Source organism: Pteropus vampyrus, unplaced genomic scaffold (assembly GCF_000151845.1).
Source record: "Pteropus vampyrus isolate Shadow unplaced genomic scaffold, Pvam_2.0 Scaffold170, whole genome shotgun sequence".
Taxonomy (NCBI): Eukaryota; Metazoa; Chordata; class Mammalia; order Chiroptera; family Pteropodidae; genus Pteropus; species Pteropus vampyrus.
The window spans coordinates 4,191,894-4,217,982 of record NW_011888951.1 but is presented as its reverse complement, the minus strand read 5'-3'; the positions used below and the strand labels follow the sequence as shown (position 1 = coordinate 4,217,982).

Genomic DNA, 26,089 nt, shown 5'->3' with positions numbered 1-26,089 from the left:
GGAGCACAGGTCTGGGCTCACTCCAAAGGCTATGGTTCTAACCACAGCCTGCATTGCTTCCCGAACATGTAAATCATTGCCAGGAATGTCAGCGCTCTGCTGCTGCGTCAAAAATCGGAGGTCAGCCTAGACCACAGAGCTAGAGAGATGAATGAGATGGACAGCCCCACCTCTAAAGATGTTATTATCTGCTGGAGACAACCCTCATTACCATAAAGCCACCTCCTCTAAGGTGCCCTCCCTGATATTTCAAGCTGAGAGGGAGCACTTCTTCTCTGAACTCCCTTAAAATTTTCTGTACCTCTCTCAAGACATCATTCATGTCTGTAGCATCATCTATATTTGTGTACATGTTATATCTCTCTTGCTACACTGAGTGCTCCTGAGTCTTACCAATCCCTACACAGCCTACCACAGCCAGGCACATAATCGGTCCTTGAAAGCAATCATGCTTTTGCAAATGTCTTTTTGTCTGCTTATAAAGATTTCCCCCAACATTAACCTAAAATATTCTTATTTATTTTCCAAGACCCAGCTCAAGTGTCCCCTTCCTTTGTGAAGCCTAAAATAACTTTCCCAAGCAGAGGTGGCAGCTCCTTTCTCTGTATTCCTACAGCACTTTCTTCATCCCTTTATTATGTCATTTATATTATATTATAGCTGTTTATTCGCCCTCTTATGACAGTGCCTGGCACATAATAGGCCCATGACACATGTTTATTGAATTAATGAATCTGCAAATGGCCCGTAGGTTATTTCCTTTTCTTCCACACCAATGTCGGTGGAGGGAAGGGACTGGTGGCCCTAAAGAACGGAGGCTCCTTGAATAATCAGTTAAGACATTTGCAAATTACACAATCAGGCTACTGCCTGCCATTCTGATTTGACTTCCCATAGTCTTTGTTGTGATCTTAGAGATCAGATCAAACCTCCTCTAGCAGCTGGCTCCTATAAACATCGGAGAGATGCAAGTGTCCACGTGTCTCTGCAGCCACACCAGGAAACTTGCTGCTTAGGAAAATCAGTTCTGATTATCATAAGAGCTGAATATGGAACATGGTATTCAGGAACTGTCTCCATATTCCTGGAGCCATAGAGACCTGTCAGAGCCCCAGTGTCCCTTTTCGGTCTCCAGCCTCTTCTGTGCTGCCCCTCAGTCAGTCCCTCTGTTGAGAGACTCAGTTTATGTTCAGGTGGCCAGATTTCACCTTCTTGAAGGTGGCAGAAGCAGCATTGGAACATATTAGGAGATTTAGTGATGGGCCCTTAGTAAAGTTCAGATCTCTCTCTCTACCTCAGCCTCTGTGATGAGCTCTAAATTCATAGGCTCACTGGCACCTAACGAGGTGACAGGCATTCTTCTCAGTGGGCAGCGTAAGCCTAAAACACAAACAGTAATGATTTCAGGCACTTAGCAGAGGGGGTTATAACCAGAGGATCGGGAACTTGAGGCTAGGGGTGATTTATATTAGATATTTTCCATGTTATTAACAGATGCTGTGGTAGTCAGAATAATGGCTTCCCGAAGATATCAACATCTTAATCCCCAGGATTTGTGAATATGTTACCTTGCCTGGCAAAAGGTTTTGAGATGGGAAGATTATCCTGGATCATTCGTGTGAGTCTGAGATAATTACAAGGATCCTTATAAGAGAAAAGTGGGAAGGTCAGAGAGAGGTTGGAAGATGTTATACCTCTGGCTTTGAAGACGGAAGAAGGGGCCCCAAGAAAAGGAATACAGGGGGCCTCTAGAAGCTGGAAAAGGCAACTTGATCAACAGATTCTCTCAGAGAGCCTCCAGAAGGAATGCAGCCCTCCAACACTCTTTTTTTTGGCCCAGTGAGACCTATTTTGAACTTCTGACCACCAGAATTGTAAGATAATAAATATATGTTGTTTTAAGCCACTAAGTTTGTGGTGACTTGTAAGAGCAGCAATAGGAAACTAATATTGTATGAGATCGGGCAGCTGACTAATATGCCCATTAGTCAGCTGCCCGATCTCATACAATAATCCGTTATTATAAATTCTCATAGTCTAGGAAAAAGTCAATCTCTGTTAATGTTCTAGTTTGCTTCCTTAACCAGAACAAGAAAACTGTGCTACTCATTTTATTTCACTTTTGGAGTTAGAGGTAAATTTGGTCTCACCAGTTCCTGGAGAGTAGAGAAGGTGTCATATTCATATGAATTTCTCTATTCCCGATGTCTGGCATAATAAATATTTGTTAAATGACTGCTCAAGAGCCACAATCCTCCTTAGTCTAAGTTTCTGATATAATTATCTTTCCTACATTCCTAAGCTTCATTACATTTTACTGTACGCTTATAATACTAGCCCCAAAATATAGGTCTTTGACATTCCCAGATTAAATATCTGTTAGTTTTAATATTTATAAGTGACTCCAAAGCCATGTGATAACCTAAAATTTCATCAGGGCTGCTGTGTGGGAATAAGGTCGTCGGCTAGTAAGTGAACCTAACTGACTGTCTCTATCTAACCTAGTCTTGTTATTCTCAGCTCCTGGGTACATAGGGAATCACTCTTATCACCGTGGAATTCAAAATTCTCAAGAAATCTCTGAAGACTCCTATTTTCCCAAGTGTCATCATTCTGCGCAACCTCCCTTTGGAGTTAATGCTACTTCTGTCTATCTTTTCAATTATAAAAAGAGGTGTTGGCAGAGGGACACTTCCTTTCCCTTTCCATGAGGAAGACTGTCCATGGAGACTTCTACTACACATGCGGGTGGGATGCTTTCAGCATGAAGAATTAGTAAGTCTGGGTGACACAGACTTTGACTCTGGGTGCATGTTGGATGGGCTAATTGCAGCTAGCGACCCATGCTGGCCTGTGATTGGGTTTGAATGTCTATCTGACTCCAACGTAAAGTATTAGCAAGATTCACTGCCTTGAAGACTTGGGCCATGTGCTTCATCCTAGCTTTTATTAGTAATAAGGCTGTCCCATTACTCTCCATCTCCCTGACTCCTGCATTTATCTCTCAATTGATTCCAAACTTAAGTGGGGAAGAAAAGGAGTATCATTTCTTGATCTCCGTAGAAGCTTAATAAAAATTACTATATGTTGAGTATTTACTCTGTGCCAGGCACTATGTTGATGCTTTATACACATTATTTTTAAAAAATCATCACCAACACAGCAAAACAAATAGAATAATGGAGGTACATATAAGCACCATAGTGACCGATGGCTTCAGAGCAGGGAGCTGAAGAGAAAATAAAAAAGGAAGGAGAACAATGACTCCAGGACTGGCCCAAGAGCAAAGACTGTGGTTTATAAATCCTTCACAAAACACAGAGTTCTTGAACCCTCAATAAAAGAATTCTGGACAGGCCAGCCGGTTCATTTCCAAGTCTTTATACTAGTAACCCCAGACACATGGGACACTACTGTCTTTAAAGTCTTCTGGCCTTTTGAGCCACACTTCTCTTGCTCAGGCTTGCTTCCACATCTGGAAGTGTACTTTCCCTTCTGATAAAACTTCTCTTTTCTACTGTAAAAAAAATATAAATAACATAAAATAAATAAAGTCTTCTTGACACGCAGGACACCAAAAAAGCCTCACTTGTGGGAGTGAGAAGTTTCTGTCTTTCCACGATGGAGATTCCTGCTAGCACATCCCCTGTCAGGGACCGGGCCTGGGGTGAGCTGATGTGGTGAAGGTCATCAGCTAAGCTAGCTTTTTACATTATGAATAGTGTTGAGCCTGAACTCCAGCTGCAAGCCCAGAGATGACACCTAAGTCACAGTGATTCCTGAGCTCTGAGTCCCAGTGCCTGAGTTAGAAACAAGTCTATTCTTTTCCTGCAGGGAGGGCCCTTACCACAGATGAAATCAGACATTTTTTATTCACATACTTCCCAACTAGAGTGTACACTCCATGACAGCAGGAAGGGCATTTCCCCACAGCTAGCATGATGTCTGGTATGGAGAGAGCATCAGATAAATATCTCTAGAATGAATGAAAGAATGAAGTTTACTGTTTGGCTCCACACAAGTAACTTGACATCTCTGACCTCAACCACACATTAAGGAGATAACTACCTCCCTGGATCAAGGGAAAGGTATAAAAGACACGAAGAATGATTTAAAGCACATACAGGATGAATTCTCATAGCTGACAATATCTGTAGTCATGATCTACTGAAGGCTTCATAGCTTTCCTTGGGCTTTCCTTTCCACTTCCTAACTTGATCTTCACAACAGCCCATGAGGTAAGAAAAGCAAGAATTATTTTCTCCATTTGATAGGTAGGCCTATGGAGGGGAAGGGTCACTCCAGATCACACAATGGCTGCAGCGCAGAGCCAAGACTGGACCCAGGACTCCAAAGTCCATGGTCAGCTCAGTCCTCCCATAGACCCTGGGATTCTTCCCTTGACCAGCACAAGACCCAATAGTCCCTGCAATGGGCCCCACGTGGAGGTAGTGAAAGGCCCACTATAGCTCATCTCTTCCCACAGGTCTCCAGGGGTTGCTTGGCAACCAGCGCCAAGCAGCAAGTGGCCTCTAGTCAGGTCTGTTGTTGTGGAGCTTTCAGGTCTCCCTCCCTTCACATCTGTGCGTCTCTCACTCTCTATTAATGAGACTTCTTCCCCACCCCCACCTCTCCAGGAAGATCCTCTTCTCTGATCCACAATAATTAACCTCCCAGGAAACAGAAAGGGCTCTCAGGAACCTATATGGCAAGGGACTCCAGGGAACAAGGCACTACCAATGTGCTCATCATCTAACATTCCTCAGAAGTGACAGAAACTCCTTTTGTGGATGGTCCTGCTCAGCGATGCTCATATCTTCCTCTTCTTCCCCCTCCACCTTCCATCCTGACAATGGTCTTCTGAAATTCCCTGGGAGAGATCAAATGAGCTGGAGAAATTTAACTGAACACTTCAAACTGTGCTAGTGAGTCCCTGGATGCTGTTCCAGCACTCTTGCAACCACAGGTGGGAAGCCTTGGGAGTCCCAGTCACCATTTGCATGTGAATCACAAGCAGAGAAAGGAAAGAACCTAACTTATTGTATTCCTAATATGTGCCAGGCATAAGACTATGTATCACATGTAGCCACGCCCCTCTACAAACCTGTGAGACTTTTATAGTTGAAGATATTATCTATTCATAGAAGTGAAGTGATTTACCAAAGCTCGCATAGCTTTAAAAAAAAAATCCCAGAACTTATATGAAAGTAAATATATATGAGTAGATAAGTGCTCCTCCCTCTCCCTGTACAATTACTTGATCATCAAATTTTGTAAATTCTAGTCTTAAATCTATCTCAAATCTCTCTCCTCATTTCCATCCCTAAAGTCATTTTGTCATTGTCGTAGTGTTACATACTGAATATTTGTGTCCCCAAATTCATGTGTTGAAGCCCTAACCCCTGTGTGGCTATATTTGGTGATGGGGGCTCTAAGGAAGTCTTTAAGGTTAATTGAGGTCATAAGGGTTGGGGCTCTTATCTGATAGGATTAGTATACTTTTAAGAAGAGACACCAGAGAACTCGCCCACTCTCTCTCCATGTGTACACACCAAGGAAAGGCCATGTGAGTGCACAGCAAGAAGGCAGGGGTCTGCAACCCAAGAGGAGTGCTCTTGCCAGACATCAACCCTGCTGCCACCTTGATCTTGGATTTAAGTCTTCAGAGCTGTGAGAAAATTAATTTCTGTTTTGTTTAAGCCATCTAGTCTGTGGTATTTTGTTATGGTATCTCAAGCAGATTAATACATGAGGCTTGGGCCCTTATAACTTACCCAAACCACTGGTTTCTTTGCCTCACTTCCATTTACTTGCTAAACTGAAACCAGAGATTTTTCTAAAATGCAAATCTGATCTTTTAAAACCCTTTGATGGCTCCCTAATATCTATGGTAGTGCTCTCCAAATTTATACTCATGTTAAGTAAGAAAAATGTAGGCATATATTTATATATGTCCTTAGGTTATATATACATATATGTCTACTTTTATATATAAAGATGTTAAAATACATAAAAATGACAAACAATATTTAAATGTTTACATTTTAGTGTCTTTATGAACAATACAGAAAACTTTTTTTGGTACAGAAAAGCACATACACACACACATGCACGCAAAAACCCTTTGCTAACTTTTTTAGCAAAAGCAATGTGATTAACTGTGTCAGATCTACCTAGATTGTCATTGGTTTTACCTCAAAACATGGCTGACAATGAACTTGTGCTAAGAGTCAGAGAACCATCAGTTCAGCCATTTTCTGTGCTCATTCGTGCTACACTCTTCAATCAGAGGCTTCGTTGCCAGACTCTTTTAAAGTCTCATATCCATTGTGAGGGTTCAGTTAGTTAAAATTAGGTAGTATAATCAATAAATCTACTTAACCAGGTACGGGAAAACTGCAACAGCTCACAAGGGCTGAAAATGAATAAAAGAGTGAAGAAGACACCACTGCCAACCCCTTAGAAGGGGAAAATGTCTCTTCTGACCTGAAGATTTTTTGAATGTAGGTTATGTGACCAACTGATGTGGAGATCAGATGAAGACAACTGTGTCAATTCATACAGTAAATATCAGTAAACATTTATTTTATCTTCATAGATAAAAAATAAACTCTATAGTTTCTTCAGCTCCCAAGAAAATCATCAGCCATGTACCCTCTGGCGCATGGCAAGAACCTTCTGTATTGTTGTGCAAGGTTTCCCTGACCCCCAAGCTTCTGCCTGATAGCCTCTCCAGAAAATTTCTCTCTCAGCAACCCCTCCCTGTTCTTTCACAGCCTTGTTCAAGGTATTGCTCACATGCCCCCAAATACCCTGTGTTCTCACCCCTTTTGTGCATTGGCTGCATAATAGGTACTTAATAAGTGATTATTGGTTCTTACCATGAGGTAGTTAAACTAGATCAGTGATTCTTTCATTTTAGCCTGCCTCCAAACCACCTGGAAGACTTGTTATAACACAGATTGCTAGGCCACACTCCAGAATTTCAGGTGCAGTGGGTCTGAGGAGGGTCTTGAGAATGTGCATCTCTAACAAATTCCCAAGTGATAACAATGCTGTTGATCTGGAGACCACGCTTCTAGAACCAGTGAACTAAATGTACAGCTTCTCACATTTCTAATGAGTTATGATTCCTCAATGCTTTTAATAGAGATTCAATGAGCAAAATAAACTTTTATTTCTCTATGTTAATACTTAGCATTATCATACATGAAAATATGGGCTCTATAAGGCCTAATGTGCCTCTCTACAGTGTAGAGAAAAAAGGAACATAATTTAGAATCGGAACATCTGAGCTGGAATCCCACTTTATACCTGTGTGGTCAACCTAGGGCAAGTTAATTACTCTCTGAGTTTGAATTTTTTCTCTTGTAAAATAGGAGTGTATTAAAATAATATCCGCCTCATGGAGTTACTTGTGAGATAATATTAATATATGGAAATAACTTGTAAAAAGAAAAATGCTATATATAGACTATACCAATAAGATATATGTATGATGTATTAATGTACATTTAACAAGATGAATGCACAGATAATAATACATGTTTTGAATACTTTAAATTGCAGATTTTCAAAATTTTCAATCTTGGTGCTAATTCATTATTAAAAAGTATATGATCTACATGTTACTATATCATCTCAAATATGATTATGGTTTATTAATACCACTGGTAAATACCAATAATAGCTGTGGCCAGCTTCCAAGATGGTCCCCAATGATCCTTACCTCCCAGGATTCATCCTCTTGTGTAGTTTCCTCCTACATTGAATCAGTGACCAACAAAATACTCTAAGGCTAAGTAATGAGAGACATTGCCACTTCCTCTTTGATTTCTTGGATCTCTCCCCCTGGGGGAAGCCAGCTGCCATGCCATGATGACACATAAGCAGCTCTGTGGCGAGAACCACATGGGAAGGTCTCCTGCCAACAGCCAGTACCAGACACGTGACAGCTAGTAACAGCCAATACAGAGCCACCTTGGAAAGGGATCCTCCAGCCCCACTCAAGGCTTCAGATGACTGAAGCTCAAGCTGACATCTGGCTGCAACCTCATAAGTGGCCAGAAGGCAGAAACTAAGTCACTCCCAAATGTTTGATCTGTAGAAACTGATCTATTTCTATATAGATCATCTGAATGAATTATTGCTGTTGTTTTAAGCCATCAAGTTTTGAAGTGATTTGTTATGCAGTGATAGATTATGGAGACAGTCGCAAACATTTATTGCGTATTCACTATGTTCCAGGAACTATGCTAAGCACCCCATGCCCCTATAATGTAGATGCTGTCATAATCTCCAAAGAGAAAAGGGTTGTCTAGAGATGTTAAGTAATATAGTCAAGGTTCCATGTCTAATAAGTGACAGAACTGGAATTTGAATCCAGGTCTCTAACTCCAAAGCCCAGATTCTCAGTCACTCATTCATACAGGCCAGGATAGATCTTCTTAAGCAGCAGAACTACCTGAACCCCCAGAGGAGAGCAAACCTGTATAAAACCAGCAAGGGGGCAGACCAGGAGCCAGACCAGCAACAGCACTGGTGCCTAATGCCATAAGACCCAGAAGTTTCAAACTAGCTCCACCTCGCAGGCTTTGTACCAGTGCACTAGTCACCTCTCAGGACATTCCTGCCCAAGATGCCCAGGACTCACCCAGATCTGCAGCTTCACTCGTTTCTCATGACGGTAGACTGTCTTCACCTTGAAGTCAATGCCCACCGTGCTGACAAAGGCTGGGGTGAAGGTGTCATCAGCATAGCGGAAGAGGAAGGAGGTTTTGCCAACACTGCTGTTGCCAATGATGAGCAGTTTGAACATGTAGTCAAAAGTCTGGTCAGAAGCATCTTTGACTCCAGCTTTACCATCAGTCACGGAAGCCATCTGCAAGAGAGACCTGTGGTCATTCAGAAACACACTTCCAGTGTCACCCTGAGTCATCAGTGTTTTTTAATGGTCACTCTGCTAGAGTCACATACTCATTCCCTACCCCAGCATCAATGAGGAAACACACACTACTAAGAATCACTCTATCACTGCACCTGTCCCAATGTTGTATCAGGACTGGGGTGGGACCCAGCTCCTCCCATTTATTCCTTCAGCAAATATTTACTGAGCACCTTGGTCTAGGTCAAACCCGGTGCTGGGCCTGGGGAATACAAATATAAATTAGACATGATATCTGACTTCTGAGTGGCCACAGAATAGAATATATAAGCAGGAGATAAGTGATAGCAGAGAAGCTTTAGCTGAGGAAGCCCACAAGAAACACCTAATCCAACTTGGAGGCATGATGGTCAAGGAGACTTCTGTATGAGGCAGCTCCTGAGTTGAGTTTTGGGGGAAAAAAAGCCAAAACAGCAAACACATGAACATTCCAATAAATGTCCAGGACAGGGCTATCATTCCCATTTCAAGAATTTTTATGGCTCCCCACAGCTCTAAAGATCAAGCCCAAACTATTCATCTTCACAAAGAACCAACTAACCAAAGCATAAACTCTCTAAACTTTCTCTTCCCCTAAGCCTTCTCCCTACCAATCTGTGTTACTGTTATACCAAATTACGCTTTACTCCAAATATGCCACATTATTTCTTGCTTTTGTCCCTTTAGGCATGTATTCTTTCTTTCTGCCTATAACACTTATCTCCTCCTAATGAGCTCCTGTTCATCCTTGTAGATCTAAATGAAGTCCTGCCCCTGTGCTCCCAGAGCACACTAACGGCACTTGTATCATTTCAGAAACGTTTACTAGTCCAGCTCCTCCTTTAGGCCAAGCATCTGAGACTTAATGTACTTCATTTCCACACCTCTAGCTTCTAGCACAAGTCCTAGTACATAATCAGCACTCAGTAAATGTGTGCCGAATTAATATGAGTCACGTCATTACTCTGGGACCCAAACTCATTATCTGGAAAATGGGGAGAACAATTTTAGTTCTGCTTTTCTCACAGGGCTGTTATGAGACTCAAACAAGATAACAATGAGTAAGACCTTAATAAACTGGTAAATCCCACACAGTTGTGAACATAAGTCTTATTATTCTAAATCCTTCAAAGCTTAGATCCTCTGTTTATTTGTTCACTCACTCATTCATTCATTCATTCATTCACTCAGCAAGTATTTATTACATGCCAGGCCTTCCCTGAGACCCCAGCTCTCTCAGACCGGCCACCATCCTCTCCTTTTTTAAAACACTTTGGGTCTGAACTCCATAATCCAGCACTTGGTCCCATAGTCTTATTTGAATCTTTAATTGCTTCTTACCAGCCACAGATACACTCTCCACCTGCGACCTCTTCTTGTGCCCAGCATCAAGTGCTCAGATGGGCTGGGTGAGTGGGCACAGGAGCGTGCGAGGACAACCCTAACATGAGATAATGCCCAGGTGTCACTGCCTTTAGGAATTCCTACTTTTTTCCCCAAAAGAAAAGAGAGACTGATAGATTTAGCTCTATGGGCCTTTCTGGTGAGCTGTAAGGATAAGCAGCTGACAAATGTAGACTGTTTAAAGCTCTCTTGAAGAAAGGTCAGACAAACATGTGGGATTATTAGCAGCCTTTTAATAATATCTCCTTAAATATGCCACCACTAGCCTCTGGTGGCTTCTGTTCTTCCTTCTCTTTTCTCCCAGCTCTCAAGCCTTTATCTGAGACCCCGGGCCACATCCTTGTATCAATCTGCCCCATGACAGGGCTCACTAGGTAGGTGTGGAACATACCCGGACCGTTGGAGACTGAGGCATAACATTTACATGGAAGAAGAAAGTGAGATTGGAGGGGAGGGTGTATAAACTCTCTCATAGTCCTAACTTTTCAGTTTTCATGGTACAAAAGGCAGAGCCTGTTTCAAGAATTGGCAATTCAATGGAATTACACTTTTTTCTACCTAAAACAAGAGAAGCAATCACAATGACTTCACATTATCCTCTGCTCTGCTGCCAGACATCTTTGTTTACAAGAGAAAATTTCTACTTTGAAAGTATATATTTCTAATTTAAAAATTACAAAAGTAAAACACAAGAGTTTAAAAAGGAAAAATTTAGTTACCAGACATCCTATCCATCCAGCAACTGCCATTATTAACATTATAAGTGTAATTCCTCCCTTATTTTTGGGATGCAACGAAATGCCATCTATTTTTAAACTATAACAAATTATTATTTGTTAACCTAAAAGGTAATACACACATTGAAAACATTTTTAAAAAACTTTTACTACTTGTAAGTACCACTTTGTCACCATCTGCAGTTTGCATTATTTTCTTAGTTTTTAGCATAAAAAAAAATAAATAATGTGAAACCTAAAGGTTTACAGTGAAAAGTAAATCTTGCTTCTACCCCTGATTCCTAGTCTCTGGTTCTGCTCCCCAGAGGCAAACATGTTACAAATCTATATATATTTCAGAGATAGTCTTTGCATCTATCAGCATAGAGGTCTGTTTGTACTTTTAATCTACATATAAATGATAACATACTATACATACTAGTCTATATCTTCTATGCATATTTTAATTATTAAGATCATACTTTCATTAGTTTTGTATCCTGCTCCTTTTCACTTAACATTATATCATAAATATTTTACTGAGACCTTTAAAACTCTTCATAAGTATCATTTCAACTGACTACGCTATATTCCATCCTATAGACATGTCATATGACTAACTCTTTAGTGTTATACATTTATTTTTCCATTTCTTAATTATTATAAATTAAACCGTAGTGACCATTACTTTACATAAATATTTGTTCACATTCTTATTTATTTACTTAGGAGAGATCCTAGCAGTGGAACTGCTGGTCGAAGAGTAACTTTACTGAAACACAGACTAATCCTTATCTCAGTTTCGTGCCCTTTATCTTTTTTTATCCTTTAAATAAATGTGGGAGATAAAATTGGAAGGACAGAATTTATTTTTCTCATTTGATCAAGAAGGAAACTGAGAGCCAGAAATTAAGAGGATTTGGCCAAGCCTCATAGCTAACAATTGAGACTAGATTTAGTACCGTGCAGTGTGATGGGAAAGTTCAAAACCGCTGCTCTATTCCTCAGCTGAATTCTTCGGCAAGTCATATTGCCTCTCCTAGTCATAGCATTTTTACTGTAAAATAGAGAAAATATCACCTACTTCACAGAGCTGTGGCACAAATAAAATGAGCAGTTACCATATGTAAATAATCTGTTATGGTTTCCTGGCCCGTGGGTGGTACTTAATAAATATTGTTTCACTGGCCCTTTTAATTTACTTCTGCAGTCAAATATTGATCAACTGTCTTTTCCCTGATCTAGGCTCCATTATTTGAGCTGGTTTTACAATTAATTGTCTGCCTTTCCTTCTTGAATAAGCTGAGTTGTATCCATTCTTACACCCTGTCAACACTGGACCTATAGTAAATCCTTAGGGCGTGTTACTCCTTTCGATAAACATGTATTGAGCATTTGCCACGTGCCAGACTATGGATGTAAATGTCGTATTATTGCTTCATTTTTCTGATGCAGCTGTTTATACCCTTAGATTTCTGGAATTAGAAGGGATTTTTGAGTGGCAGCTTTAACATAACAAAAAGGCTGGTTTCTGGTCCCAGTTTTCTTAGTAACTCAACGTATGAACTTGGGCAAGTCACTTAAACTCTGAGCCTCAGTGTCCTCATCTGTGATATGATAATATTACCTACCTCGCAAGGCTGCTGGGAATTTTAAATAAGAGAACGTATGTAAGTGTGCTTCATATGTACACTGCGTGGAGAAAAATACGTGTGGCCTTGTGTAGAATCTGCGGGAAAAGTGCCTGCCTTTATTAGCTATGTCTAATCGGTGTGAGAGTGGGAAGTGAAGCAAGAGTAGAAAATAGTTTCAATTCCTGGCCTGTTCCACTCCCCTTCATTCTACAGGTCAAAAACTGAGTCTCCACACAGCAAAGTGATTTGTCCAAAGTCACACAGCAAGTCTGTGGGAGCATCATGACCAGAATTTCCGTTATCTAATGACTCCCAGATTAGACTGAGCTTCGGGAAAATAAAAACTGCAACAATTTTAGAGTTAGTAAAGAAGGATCCCCAGTACCCTGAGCATCTCTTTCCTAGCACTTTCCATACTGTACTGTCAACATCCGTTTATGTTCACACAGCGTAGCTTTCCCAGTAGGTGGTGTGAGAACAGGGAGAGGCAGAGGGCAGAGAGGTTCAGTCGAAAGGTACCTTCACATTATAAGCCCCTTAGGGCAGTGGTCCCCAACCTTTTTGGCACCAGGGACTGGTGCTCCTATGAGAATCTAACGCCTGGCAATCTGAGGTAGAGCTGAGGCGGTGATGCTAGCACTGGGGAGCAGCTGAAAATACAGATGAAGCTTCACTTGCTTGCCTGCTGCTCATCTCCTGCTGTGTGGCATGGTTCCTAACAGGCCGTGGACTGGTAGCAGTCTGTGGCCCAGGGATTGGGGACCCCTGCCTTAGGAGATCTTCTCAAGAGATGGGCAGGGGCCACATAGACATTTGGAAGAGAGGTAAAAAGTATCCCAGCAGGCAGCTGCCCAAGGCAGATCTAAACAGACAGGTCACTGCACAGTGGTGCAGGCAGAAGCACACTTGTGAGATAAGCATCAATCAGATCTTCCCTCTCTTTTGTGACAGTCACACAAATGACAGAGCTGGGTAGCTCATTGTTTCCATGAGGAGCAATACAGATGAAAGCCCAAGGACCACCTGGGAACTCATGTCTGGTCCCAGGCTGGGGGAAAGAAGGAAATGGCTGTCCAGGGTTGGTTGTGAAAAACAAATAACACTTTCAGTCTGATAGGCAGCAGAAATAAGCACCTAAGGAAGAAGCCAACTTCAGCTAGGAAAACGTAGGGAGAGGAGGACGAGAGCCCTAAAATCCAGCAAGAAGCGATCAACTCAATACATGCAGTGAAGAAGTGAATGGATAGACCTCTCTTTTGATGGAAAAAGCACAAGACTGAGTCACAGAGACCTGGATTGAGCCCTGGCTCACTCTGTAGTTGTGTAACATTAGGCAGATCATACCTGGGGCCTCAGTTTCCTCATCTATAAAATGAGTTAATCAAATGACGGCAAACTGTTATAAGAATTAAAACCAGTATAGAATATAAAGCAGTATAGAGCAGAGAATGCTTTATAAACCCTTTAAAATTCTTTGTGTGTGTGTGCTTCGTGTTTTCTTCTACCAGATCATCCTGGATAGTGGAAATAGCTTGGGGTTCCAAATCAAACAAATTAGATTCAGTTTCCAGGTCTACCATTTATTAGTTGTGAGACCTTGGCAAGAAATTTTACATGACTAAGACACAGTTTCCTCATTCGTAAAACAAGCATTATTGGGGAGATTATAGTCAATGTTGGTAAAGCATCTAGGCAGTATGTGACATGCAGCAGGTGCTCAGTAAATTTAATTCCATCTTCCTGCTGGTAACATTTATCAGCGAGGATAAGGCAACAGTGGGCATATGTGGACCTCACCCTACTATAAGCATCCTCCTCCCTAAAGCCATATTCTACTAACTTTTCTAATTCAACCTTTCTTCAGACCATTCACCACTGCCAACCCATCACCACCAGCCCAGCCCACCTCCTCACTATTTCCTAAGGTCTCTTGAAGTCACAGAAACAGTTTCATAATAGCTACTATTTATCGATCATCTCCTAAATGCCAGGCACTCTACCAGGTGTTCCCAGTGCATTCTATCATGCATACAATAGATGATTGATAAATGTTCACTTCCTTCTTTCACCAGACTGGAAAGAGAGAGCCATGGGTGTGACCATGGACACACCTGCACAATAATGTCAATGGCCTTTCTCTTTTGTACAGTGCTTTATAGTTTATAAAAGTTCTTTTCAACCACAATATCATTTTTGATCCTCGCAACAGTTCTTGGGGGTAAGTGGGGAAATTGAGGCAGGAGTACAAACACAGCTCAATTACTCATTCAATCAACATTCAACCTAGTATGCACCAGGCCCTGTGCTGTACTCTGGAGGGATAAAGAGGGACTATAAAGAGTTCAAATCTAAAGGGGAAACCTTTAAAAATGTCATCTATAGGCATCAGTAGATGCCTCCTTTTATATCATAATCCTTAAGAAAGAAATCTTTCATTTATTTCTTAGGTTGGAGATCATTTTAGATTTTTGCCTTCTCCCATACTGTTTCCTCTGATGGAAACATACTTTCCTCCAGTACTAGCTAAATCCTTCAAGACTAGAAAGTCTTCCCTGAGCCATCATCCTCCAGCAAAATGTCTCTCCTCTGGCTAACACAGTACCAGGGCTTCCCGTTACCATAGACAGAGCTTGTCAGGAACTTCCATTGTTTTCCACCCTTTATAGGCACTGAACAGGTGGGCATCCACCTGTGCACACACGCATCTAACTCCTTTTACTATCCCCCACCCCTTTCCATCTGGATTCTGAGAAGGGGATGGAGGGCCCTGTCTTTCTCCCACCCCACTGCACATTTCTGTTGGCTCCCAGAGGCTGCTGCTCTGCCCTCCCTAAGGTCTCTTCCCACTTGGACTCCAGAATACAGTCAGCCTGTGAATGAATTGTTCTGTCCAAGATTCTCTTGTCTCTGATCCCAGGTGGCAGTGTAATAGGGTGCAGAGCTTGTGAGCCTTCCTCAGGCTTCTGAGGAGCTAAGATACAGAGAGTGCCTGGAGGCCCACTCTGGGCCCCCATCATCTTTCCACTCTCATACCACAACTCACATCTGGCCTCCTCCCCAGCCTGACCCAGTGCACCTACCATCCTAAACTTTCCAAGTTCCCCGACAGTTCCTCCACTCTCAGCCACCAGATCCCTACTCTACTCCAGTGCTACTCTATCCCATCCCCCACCTCTAGCCAGAATCCAGGCACCCATTCCACTGCCCATATCCAAGGCCACTACCGTCTCCCTCCACCAGCTCCCGGCTCCTTCCTCAGCAGTCAGGGTACTCCCACCCAGGGTCCCACCTTCCCATTCTTCCAAGCTTCCCACCCCCAAGCTCCACCCCTCACCTTCTACTCAGGTAACCTGTCTTGCCTGTACCCAGCTGGGCTCTTGCTCCGCATCCTTCCCGCTCCCAGCTCTCCATGCTCATTACCCCTGGCCCCGACCAGCAACCCCGCTCCTGCCCAGCGCCCCTTCCCCTCATCACTCACTGCTCTCCAGCTCAAAATGACTCCCGCCAGGCAGCCAGCCCTCTCCCCTTAGCTCTTCACGTCCGCGCCTTCCCCTCAGCCCTCTGGCTTTAGCACCCCCTTCACCGCCCCTCGGCTGCCTGGTACCCTCTTCCCGCACTGCCCCTCTCAGCTCCCTCATTACATCTCCCCGCCCCCAACGACCCCTGTTCCCCCGCATTGCGCTCCACTCTCCGCTCATCATTTCCCCAAGCTCCGGCGCTTTCTTTCTTGCTCCCCACACTCCCATTGCCCGCTGCCCGCGGAGCGGCCTTCACAGTCTGGGTAGACGCCCCCTCAGCACCCCCTCCCCAGGCTACGCGCCCCTTCACTGCTGCGGTGCCGCCTCCTTAACGGCCTCCCTCGACCCCTTCTCCTCGGTATCCCCTCCGCTGCCCTGCGCTCCTCCTCAGCCCCACTCACTGTCCCCAGCGCCCCACGCCGAGGAGCTGTCCCTGATCCCTCCCCTGGCGGGGCGCCGGCGCCGCGCCCCTTACCTGGGACTCGGCGTGCAGGAGAGCGGCTCGCTCCGGGACAGCGCAGTGGAACGGCGGGACCAAGTGACTGGCGGCGCAAGGCGCAGCGGAGTTTGCAGAGCTGAGCGGTGAGGTTTCCCGCGGATCTGGTCTAGTCCTCACCGCAGCGACTTAGGGCTGAGGTTCCGAAGGCAGCTCAGCTTCGCTACAGCCGCGTCCAGGCCCCACCCACTCCCCGCCCAGGGGCGGAGTCCGTGTTCGCCCCGCCTCTAGGTCCCCCACCACCAGCAGGTGCCAGAAATCCAAGGTATCTTGGGGACCCTGAGTTACCCAATATCTGGGTGACTATCGTGATTTATGTTAATTATCACGCCTCATTCCACAGGCTGAACTTACTAGAGTGATCAGAGAGCTTTGATAATAATGTAGATGATGATGGGTACCAGTATTTTGTCATTTCCAGAGCGCTTTCCTGTCCTTTATATGGCTTCATCCTCAAAAGCCCATGGGTAGACGCAGAATCTGGACAGCTAACTACAAGAGGCAATGAGGCCAGGAATCTGTGCATTGTCCTCTAACCCATGCCCTCCTTCACGTCCTATATCCCACCAGTCCGGTAATAACACCTCCTTAATATATCCTATTCCTTCCCTTCCTCTCCATCTCCACTGCTCTCACCCTGGTTCAGGTCTCATCACTTCTTGCCTGGACTAACCTAACAGTCTCCTAATGAGTCTCCCTGCCTCCACTCTCCAATCCATCCTCTACTCCAGCAGCCTGAATGACCGTTTTAAATGTCACCATGTTACCACCGACCTTGTTAAACAAACAACAAAAACAAAGAAACACTTTCAATGGCTTCCCTTTAGCAGCAGCTGCCTGGAGTAAGAAAATGTTCTTGCCTGGTCAAAGAAGTCCCAGCTCTGCCTATACCTGCAAAGGCAGGTATAGGAGGTAGTTTGCACTGCCTCCTCTCATCCTGACCTGGACTTCAAGTCTTCCTGAGGTCACAAGAGCCAGCTGCCAGCTCTGGTTTAGAATCATGGTCCTTTTCCACACTCTTCCCCTACTCCAAATCTTAGAGTTCCATGTTAGAAACAAAACTCATTTTCCCCCCCAAGTTCTGGTATGACCCTAACTACATATTGTCTCTCTGACTTCAGGAACCACCTAATTGACAGCCCCTCTGGTTATTTGACTTCTGTGTCAGATTCATCTTTATACTGTTCTGAGTTTCCCCACCCGCTCCTCTTCATTCACCTTCCCACAGTTCATCTCCTGGCAGCCCTTTCCTCTGTACCCTATGGAGTCCCATTCCTTTGTCAACGAACTCTCCTACACCCTCTGCTCTCTTCAGAGAGTACTTAGATTACTTCTTTGCCTTTGCTGAAACTTGGTCCTCTTCTCATTCTCTTCTTGTTCCCTCCTGCAAGAGAGCTTCTCACTTTCCCACTCTCCACACACCATAAAACCAGGCGGTAGGGTGAGCTCTGCCACTTCCACTCTTGTACAAAAATTTCTTCTCTTTTGCTCTCCAGCCACACCACCTCTATCCCTCCTCATCAAGGATATTACTGACCTCCAACTGCTCCTTACGCATTGACGATTTCAGCCCCTGGCTCATGGTCATCCTCATTAGCCCCTGTCCTGCCATCCTTCTGGTGACTTCGGTAGCCGTGTGGCTTCCCGATCCCTCAGTCCCTGGTCTCCTCTTCACATCACCCATGGTCACACTCTGAACTTCTTAACCACTAGTGCCCCTGTGATCTTAAAATCAAATACCCTACAACGCAGGTCCCTCACTCCCTTTCTCTCACAAGACGCTAGTTTCCTCATTGCAAAATGGGTGTGATGATAATGATTTTTCATTCTTCACAGGAGTAATGAGATAACATACAAAACCATCTTTTAAAGTTGTAAAACAATATGGGAACAGATGGTATTGCAGTTATGTAGCCTCAGGTCTTCTGATTACTTTCTCTTCCTCCTCTCCATGAAAGGCTATGTAATAAAGTGGAAAGAGCACAGACTTGGGGCCAGACAGATTTGGTTTTCAATATTGTTCCACCACTTGCTTGCTGTGTGATCTTATATAAATTACTTCATTTTTTCCTGATACATGCACCTCATTCTCATTTGCATAAATAGCAATAATGAGAGCTACCTCTCAGGCTCGTTGTGAAGGTCAAATAAGAAAAAGAGATAGTGACTAAGAAGCACCTGATAGAGTGTCAGGCACATAGTAAGCACTCAGTAAATAAGAAACACTGTGGTTATTATAACAGAAAAAAAATGCTACTTTTAGTCACAACTGCCTTCTAAGAAAGATAGATCCTAATGCACAGAGGGTCCTTTGTTCTACTTGGGGCCTTGAGGAGTATGGATATGTAAGTATGTGAGGAGAAAAAGGAACACTAAATTGCTCTGTGTAAAAACGGGAGGACAATTTTGAATTCACTTGGCAAAATGGGAGGGAGAGGTAATAAAGAGAGCCAGCAGAAGAAAGGAAAAAAATTAGTTAATTAGTTAAGGGTGCTACCTCGGTAAAGGATCAGAAGAAACCCTCCCATGGCAGGTAGACAAAAGGGTGTTTAAGCACTGGAATACATAAGGGATACGTTTATCAAACATATGATGTAAACCTCTTTCTTGACTTCCAGACTTCGGTAAAAGCCATTACACTCAAGCATGCTCCCCGAAAGTGGGGAGTTGTGAAGGCGAGTAAGCAAATTAAGCAATGGGCTTTGTTTTTCTGAGTTGAAAAAAGAGAGTAGTTGATGTGGTTCCATAGTGTAGCGGTTAGCACGTCTGCTTTACACGCAGAAGGTCCTGGATTCATGCCCCAGTGGAGCCACGGTCTATGGTCTACGGCCATGCCACCCTGAACAAGCCCAATGTCTGATCTCGGAAGCTAACCAGGGTTGGGCCTGATGAGTTCTTGGATGAGAGACAACCTAGGAAGACCAGGTGCTGTAGGTATAAAAAATAATAAAAAATAAATTTTTTTTAAAAAAAGGAGAGTAGTGGCAGAGACTACGAGAGCACAAGCCCTTATGAAATCTCCTGTGGGGCTTCGAATTTACAAGGGTTATAAAATGTGAAAATTGAAGTTAAAGCCCATTGTATTTAGATCTTAAAGGGGAAGAGAGGCCACATCTGATATTTGGGCAGTATCATTTATGGCCCCAATAGCTACCTCCCTATGGACTAGCAGGTGATCACCAGAGAGAAGAACAAATCAAATTATATTGGACTTCCTTCACTTCTAGATCCAAATGCCCAAGGAGAAATAGAAAGAAAGACAAAACTGTACTTTTTGCCTTGGATCAGATTGGTTAACAATTACAATCATTAAGATCTTAAAATATAGTGGGCTCATTCACATCTTTTATCTCATTTAGTCCTCAATACCATCATGCAAAGTATGAATTGTCATTCCTTTTTCACAAACGAGGAAACAGAAGTCAGAAAGTTTACGTGACTTGCCAACGTCACACACCTGGTAAATAGCAGAGCTAGATACCACATCTGCCTAACTCCAAGTCCAGACTCTTTCTGTTAGACCTCAGAATTGTGGTTGTTCAGTGAACATCAGTATGATTAAGAGTCCTACGAACAAAATTTCCTTAAATCATTTTTAGTTGCCAGAATAATCAGCCTTCTCTAGCTCTTGCTTCTCACATGAAATTAAAAAATTGATGCTTCTTATTGAATAAATCACTTAGAAAAGGTAATAGCATAAGTGTGGATGTCATAAAATGTTCAGATCTTCACAAGGCTCAAATCTATACCCCAGAGTGAGTCCCTCATGGTCAACCTAAGAACTTAGAAGTGTCAACAGGTTGAATGTTTTCATTTGACCCCTTCGGTGGGTTGCCTCATGCAATGGGGGAGCTGGAAGTCAGAAGGTCACCAGAACTTGTGAAGCAGCTCTAAAAACATAAGGTTCAATGAGAAGAGTGGTGGAAGATGGGACTGTAAACAGGCAGGGCCACATAGTCTAAGACCTCACAAGTCATGTTAGAGATTTGGGAGTTTACCTTGCAAGCAAAAGTTTTTAAGTAATAACATGGTTACATATGCATGTAAGAAAGATAACTCTGGCTGTGATTGGATGGGAAGGGTAGGGAGCAGGGAGACAGGAGATGGGAAACAGAGATTGCTGTAATAATCCAAGTGAGAAATGAAGAGGACCAGAACTCACATCATAGCTATGCGGAAAATGGAAAGTAGAGGGATTTCATATGTATTTAGGAGGTAAAATTCCCTGAACTTGGTGGCAAATTAATTGTGAGATACGAGGGGAAGGAAATTGGCATAAGCAACCAGGTGGACAGTGAAGCCATTTACTAGTAACAGGAGTGCAAAAGTTGTTTCAGTTATCTATTGCTGTATAACAAACCGCTCCAAAACTTCAGTGGCTTAAAACAGCAATAATTTATTGTTTCTCACAATAATGGGGGTGGCTAAATGAGTACATCTGCGGATTTTATCTGGGATCACTCATAAGCAGCATTTAGTTGGAAGGTCAGCTGAACTAGAAGGTCTAAGATGGCCTCACTCATAGGTCTGGCAGTTGGTGCTGGCTGAGGGCTAGATGCCATGGTTTTCTCCACCTTCTAATCCACAAGTAGGCTAGACCAGCTTACATGATGGTCTTGGGGCAGTGTTCCAAGAAGATAAATGCAGAACATACAACCTCTTAAGGTCTCACCTCAGAAATTGCATAACATCACATATACTTTATTCTATTTTACAAATCAAGCTATAAGTCTAGCCCAGATTCAAAGGGGTAGAGAAATAAACTCCACCTCTGACTGAGAAGGAGAGCAAAGTTACATCGCAAAGGGACATGGATACAGGGAAGGGAAGAATCTATGACCTTTAACCAATCTACCACAGAAGTGAGAAGAGCTTTGGATAATGAGTATCTCAAATGCCATTTCATGCACTAATCATTCCTTCCTTTGCTTTAGTTTCTTCATTTATAAAATAAATGAATGTGCTGGTCCATTATCCTCACTTGTATCGGGTTATAAGGTGAAACTGGTTAAAATGCACACTCAGGACACTGCCCCATCACCAGGGCACACTACTATCAGCCGGGATAGAATCTGAGACACACAAGAGAAACATTCAACATGCGAACAGTCAGAACACAGGTACCATCCCCCTTGCTCATCCTGCTAACGTTTCACTGAAGCCAATTCATTCCACCTCCTGAAAACTCTCCATTCCATCCTTTTCTCTCCATCCACAGCCACAGCCTCCTCACTAGCGTATCCTCACGATAGCCTCCAAACTTCCCCTGCAATCCACAATCTACACTGCAGCAGAAGACTCTTTTTAAACACAGCTTAAAATCTACCCATTGCCCTACTCCAAAGTCCTTCTGTTTAATAGGCACATGTGGCCACTTGTAGTCTGGCCCCATCTACCTTCTAGCCTCATTACTGGACACCCCCTCATCATGTGCTGAGCTCCAACATTAAATTACTTGCAGTTCCCTGAATGTGACCTGCTCTGTAACATCTCCATTGATTTGCATTAGTGTTACTTTCTACTGGGAATGCCATTCATTCATTCACTTACTCACACAGCAAATATCTCCTGAGTACCTACTTCATACCAGGGTGAATAACAAATGATCCCTGATACAAAGACGCTCATTCTGGTGCGGAATAGCAGACTCTAAGGTCCACTAATCTGAGTTCCACAAGGTCTAAGGCCAAAATACTACCCATCATTTCATTTAACTTCCACAATAAATTTATGAAGTGGGAACTGATTCATGACATCTTGGATGTGAGTTAGAAATAACTAGCCCATGGTTTCTTAGCTACTGAAAATAGGAAAAACCAGGACTATAATCAGAGACATTAATGAATTTGGCAAGACATGGCTGTTTTCTCACTGTGGGACATGTCAGCAGAGAGGAGGCTGAGGGTAGGCCAGGCCCACACTGGGATTCAATTCCTGGGATGCAGAAGATGAGACTTAAGCTGAGCCTTCAAAGATAAGTAGTTTAACTCATGGAGAAAAAACTCAGGCAGATGGACCAGCATGAGCAAAGGCCCAAAAGTGTGAAATGATGTGAAATCTTCAGAGAACTTCGGGGGCGATGAGTCTTTGGAAGCATAGTCATGATGGGCACAGTACAAGTGATGAATGAGGTGGGAAGTGAAGTCAGTCAGAGGTCAGTCAGAGCCTGGGGGACCACGCTAAGGATAATGGGGCAATGTGGGGCTTTATCCAGGGGTAAGACCAGGCCAAATTCATGATTTAGAAAGATCTCAGCACAATGGGAGATGGATTGGAGGTTCCAAGACACAGGGGTCAGGGAGACCAGAGAGAAGGCTGGTATGATGACTTCAAAAGAGATTATGATACCTGAGTTGGGAGATAAGGAATGAAAAGGACAAGATTTGGTGACTGATTGCCTAAACATGGAGAGAAAGGAAATTGAGGCAGCTAAGAGAGTTTTCTGACTTGCGCAGTAACCATTCACTATGAGAAAGGGAACAGAAGACAGCTGTGGGGAAAGTGGGGTCCAGAAGAAAACAAGAGCCCAACAACTGAGTTGGAAATGATTAACCATAATTGTCTTCATTTATTTTATCCTCTTCCACAGAGTCCAGAAGCAGAATCTAGCACTGTCAATCCCCTTATCTCCATTACCCTGTGAGCCTCTCTTTCCCCAGTTACTTAATAGAGAAAACAGTCCACAACTTAACACAATGACTAGACAGCACTTTGTTATCAGGGTTTTAGTTCAAAACATAATTAAGATTTTACTGAGGAGCCAAAGGAACCTCAAATCAGCCCCCCTCAGAAGTCCAACATGGGAACCCTTCTATAGTGAGCCTTGGCACGCTCACTTCCAAAGATAGGAAGCCTATCTCCTCCAGGATAGACTGCTTTGTCTTTGGGCAACTCTGTTGGGAAAGTCCTCTTCTTTGCTGAAATCTCACCCTCTGGTCCTAGTTCTTCATCATTATATCATTCATTCCACAAATATTTGTTGCTCACTTAGCATGCCAACATTTAGCAGTGTGCTAGGCACAAGTGTATACAAACATGAACTAAACAATCTCTGGTCACAGGAGGTTATGAATCCTAGGAAGGGAGACAAATAAGTGAACAAAATATATAAGGTAATTTCAGTTAGTGATGAGCACATTTAAGGAAATATTCCAACAAGATGATGGGATAGAAAGTGACTAGGGGAAGGGGCTATTTTAGAATGATAAACAGGGAAAGCCTCTCTAAGGAAGTGACATTTGATGGAGGAAAAGGAGTCAGCCCATTTTAAAGACAAGGCACTAAGAGAAGAGAAAACAGGCAATTCTCCCAGGGTGAGAACATGGCTAAATGACCAATTCTGAGGCCTCCCCCTCTTGCAGAGTGTTTACACACCAGTGGCATGTGTATGGTCTGTTGTCAGGGGTCCTTCTGTCCATGAGTTCACCCTGAGCACAAAGATCCCCTTTGGTCTCATCAGTAATCACTTACCACTGATCAATCCCCTTTCTGGACCATCTCTGTTAAATAAAAGAATTGAATTAAAACAAACTCCAAGGCCTTCTAAGGTCAACCAGTGTGGGATAATCAAAAGAGCATAAGTTTTGGAATCAGAGGGGTCTGGGTTCGAATATAACTTTAGCTATTTGCTAGTTACATGATTTTCTCTTGATCACGTGGGCTGCTCATCTGTAAAATGAGGAAGAGGATTATTTCACTGGCTCTTTGAGAGAGTTAAACAAAGTGATAATGTATGTAAAATTCATGGACATAATAGGATATTCAAAAACAACTACTGTAAGGGATCTGATAGCTCTTATAACTAAGCTTAACATGCTTGCTAATGATTTTCCCATTCAAATACATGTCCAGGAAACTGAAGAATAGTTTCTGCTCACTTAGAATCTATGTCAGGTTGCCCTTCTAATTTTGGAAGAACATGTCCTATTTGCCCTGGTAGAACTTGTTAAAGAAGGCTGATAAGGTGGCCTTGTGATCCTTTGCAAAGGTTGTCTCATACTCCACCTTGTGGTCTAAATGGGAACTGCAGTCTCTCAGGATTGACCAGTAACCGTAGAGCTGAAATCAGCCTGAGTAAAGGAGCTGGAAGGAAGGGAACTAACATTGCATTGTATGTATACACCACATTTTGTTTATCCATTCATCTGTTGCTTCCACCCTTTGGATGCTGTATTCAATTCTTTCGGGTACATACTCAAAAGTGGAATTGGTGGATCATATGGTAATTGTTTAATTTTTGAGGAATCCGGGAAATCACTTTTGTGAAAATGAAGATCTGGATATTCATTCACTGAAGTTTCTGTACTCATGTGTCTCCTGTAAAGTCTTTATGTACCCTGGATTTAAAATTCCTGTTCTGAGTTACACCATAAAGGAGGTAGTGCAATGTGTAATGAAAAAAGCATGAGTTTGAAGTAAGATAGGTGTGGTTAGAATCCAGTATTTAGTCTAGAAACTGAGGGCAAGCCAATTCCATCTCCAAAGTTTCCTCTTCCATAAAATTAGGCCAATATCTATCCCATAGGACCACTGATGGAATATAAAGAGAATGAATGAAAAGAACCTACTATAGAGCTTGGCAAGTCACTTGAAAGTACATTGTTTTTGGGACCTTGGCACGCAGAACAGAGAAATAGCCTCTGCCCTTGGAGAAGCACGGCTGCCTGGTGATAGCCACAGATGTACAAATGGGTAACTACAATAGAATGTGGTGCAGAATCAAGATAGATATATTGGGAGAGGGGTATTTTATCCTCATGAGAAAGGTCAGGAAAGATTCTGGAAGAGGTGGTTTGAAATGTGAAGAATGAGTAAAAAGAAATTTTAAGTAGAGGAAGCAAACCAAGCAAAGACACAAAAGCATAAAAGAGCATGTTGTGAGAAGAACTTGAAGCAACTGGGTTTCACCACAAGAAATGCAAAGATGAATGGGAACAAATGACAAAGAAGTAGGTGGCTTCCTAACGGTCTTGGTAAAGATCTTGACTTTATTTTGTATCTTGGTTTCACCATATACTTCAAATTCTCCTACTGTTAAATGGAGATTATAATGTAACTTTCTCACAGGGCTGTTAGGACTAAAGGCTAACAAAATGGGATAACATACATAAAGGACTTACAAGAGTGCCAGGCACATATTGAGGCCCACATGTTTCCTAATATTATGCTGAAGGTGGCAGAAAAGGCTTTAAGCAGTGGAGTGACACTGTCACATTTTCATTTTGGAAAGCAAGGATGGACTGTCACAATAGTCTAGGAACTAGAAAAAGCCTGTCCTGTGCTAAAACAGTGATAGTGAGGATGGAGGGAATTCAGCTATTTAAAAAGTAGAAGAGATGAGCTCTGATGCTCATTTGAATGTGGAAGGTACAGGAAAGAATCCTAGATTAGCTCTCAAG

At 42.9% G+C, this 26,089-nt stretch overlaps 1 protein-coding gene across 1 annotated transcript in view; it reads right to left on the bottom strand.

The window, feature by feature from the left end:
* Nucleotides 1-16,776, bottom strand: part of RAB3B (RAB3B, member RAS oncogene family) — a 60,050-nt gene extending 43,274 nt beyond the window's left edge. Inside the window, exons 1-2 of the mRNA XM_023536828.1 lie at nucleotides 16,671-16,776; nucleotides 8,654-8,881 (exon numbers count right to left, since the gene is read on the bottom strand). Of these exons, the coding sequence (XP_023392596.1) occupies nucleotides 8,654-8,881 (228 nt within the window). The 5' untranslated portion in view covers nucleotides 16,671-16,776. The remainder of the gene's footprint in view (nucleotides 1-8,653; nucleotides 8,882-16,670) is intronic.
* Nucleotides 16,777-26,089: the final 9,313 nt, after the last annotated feature.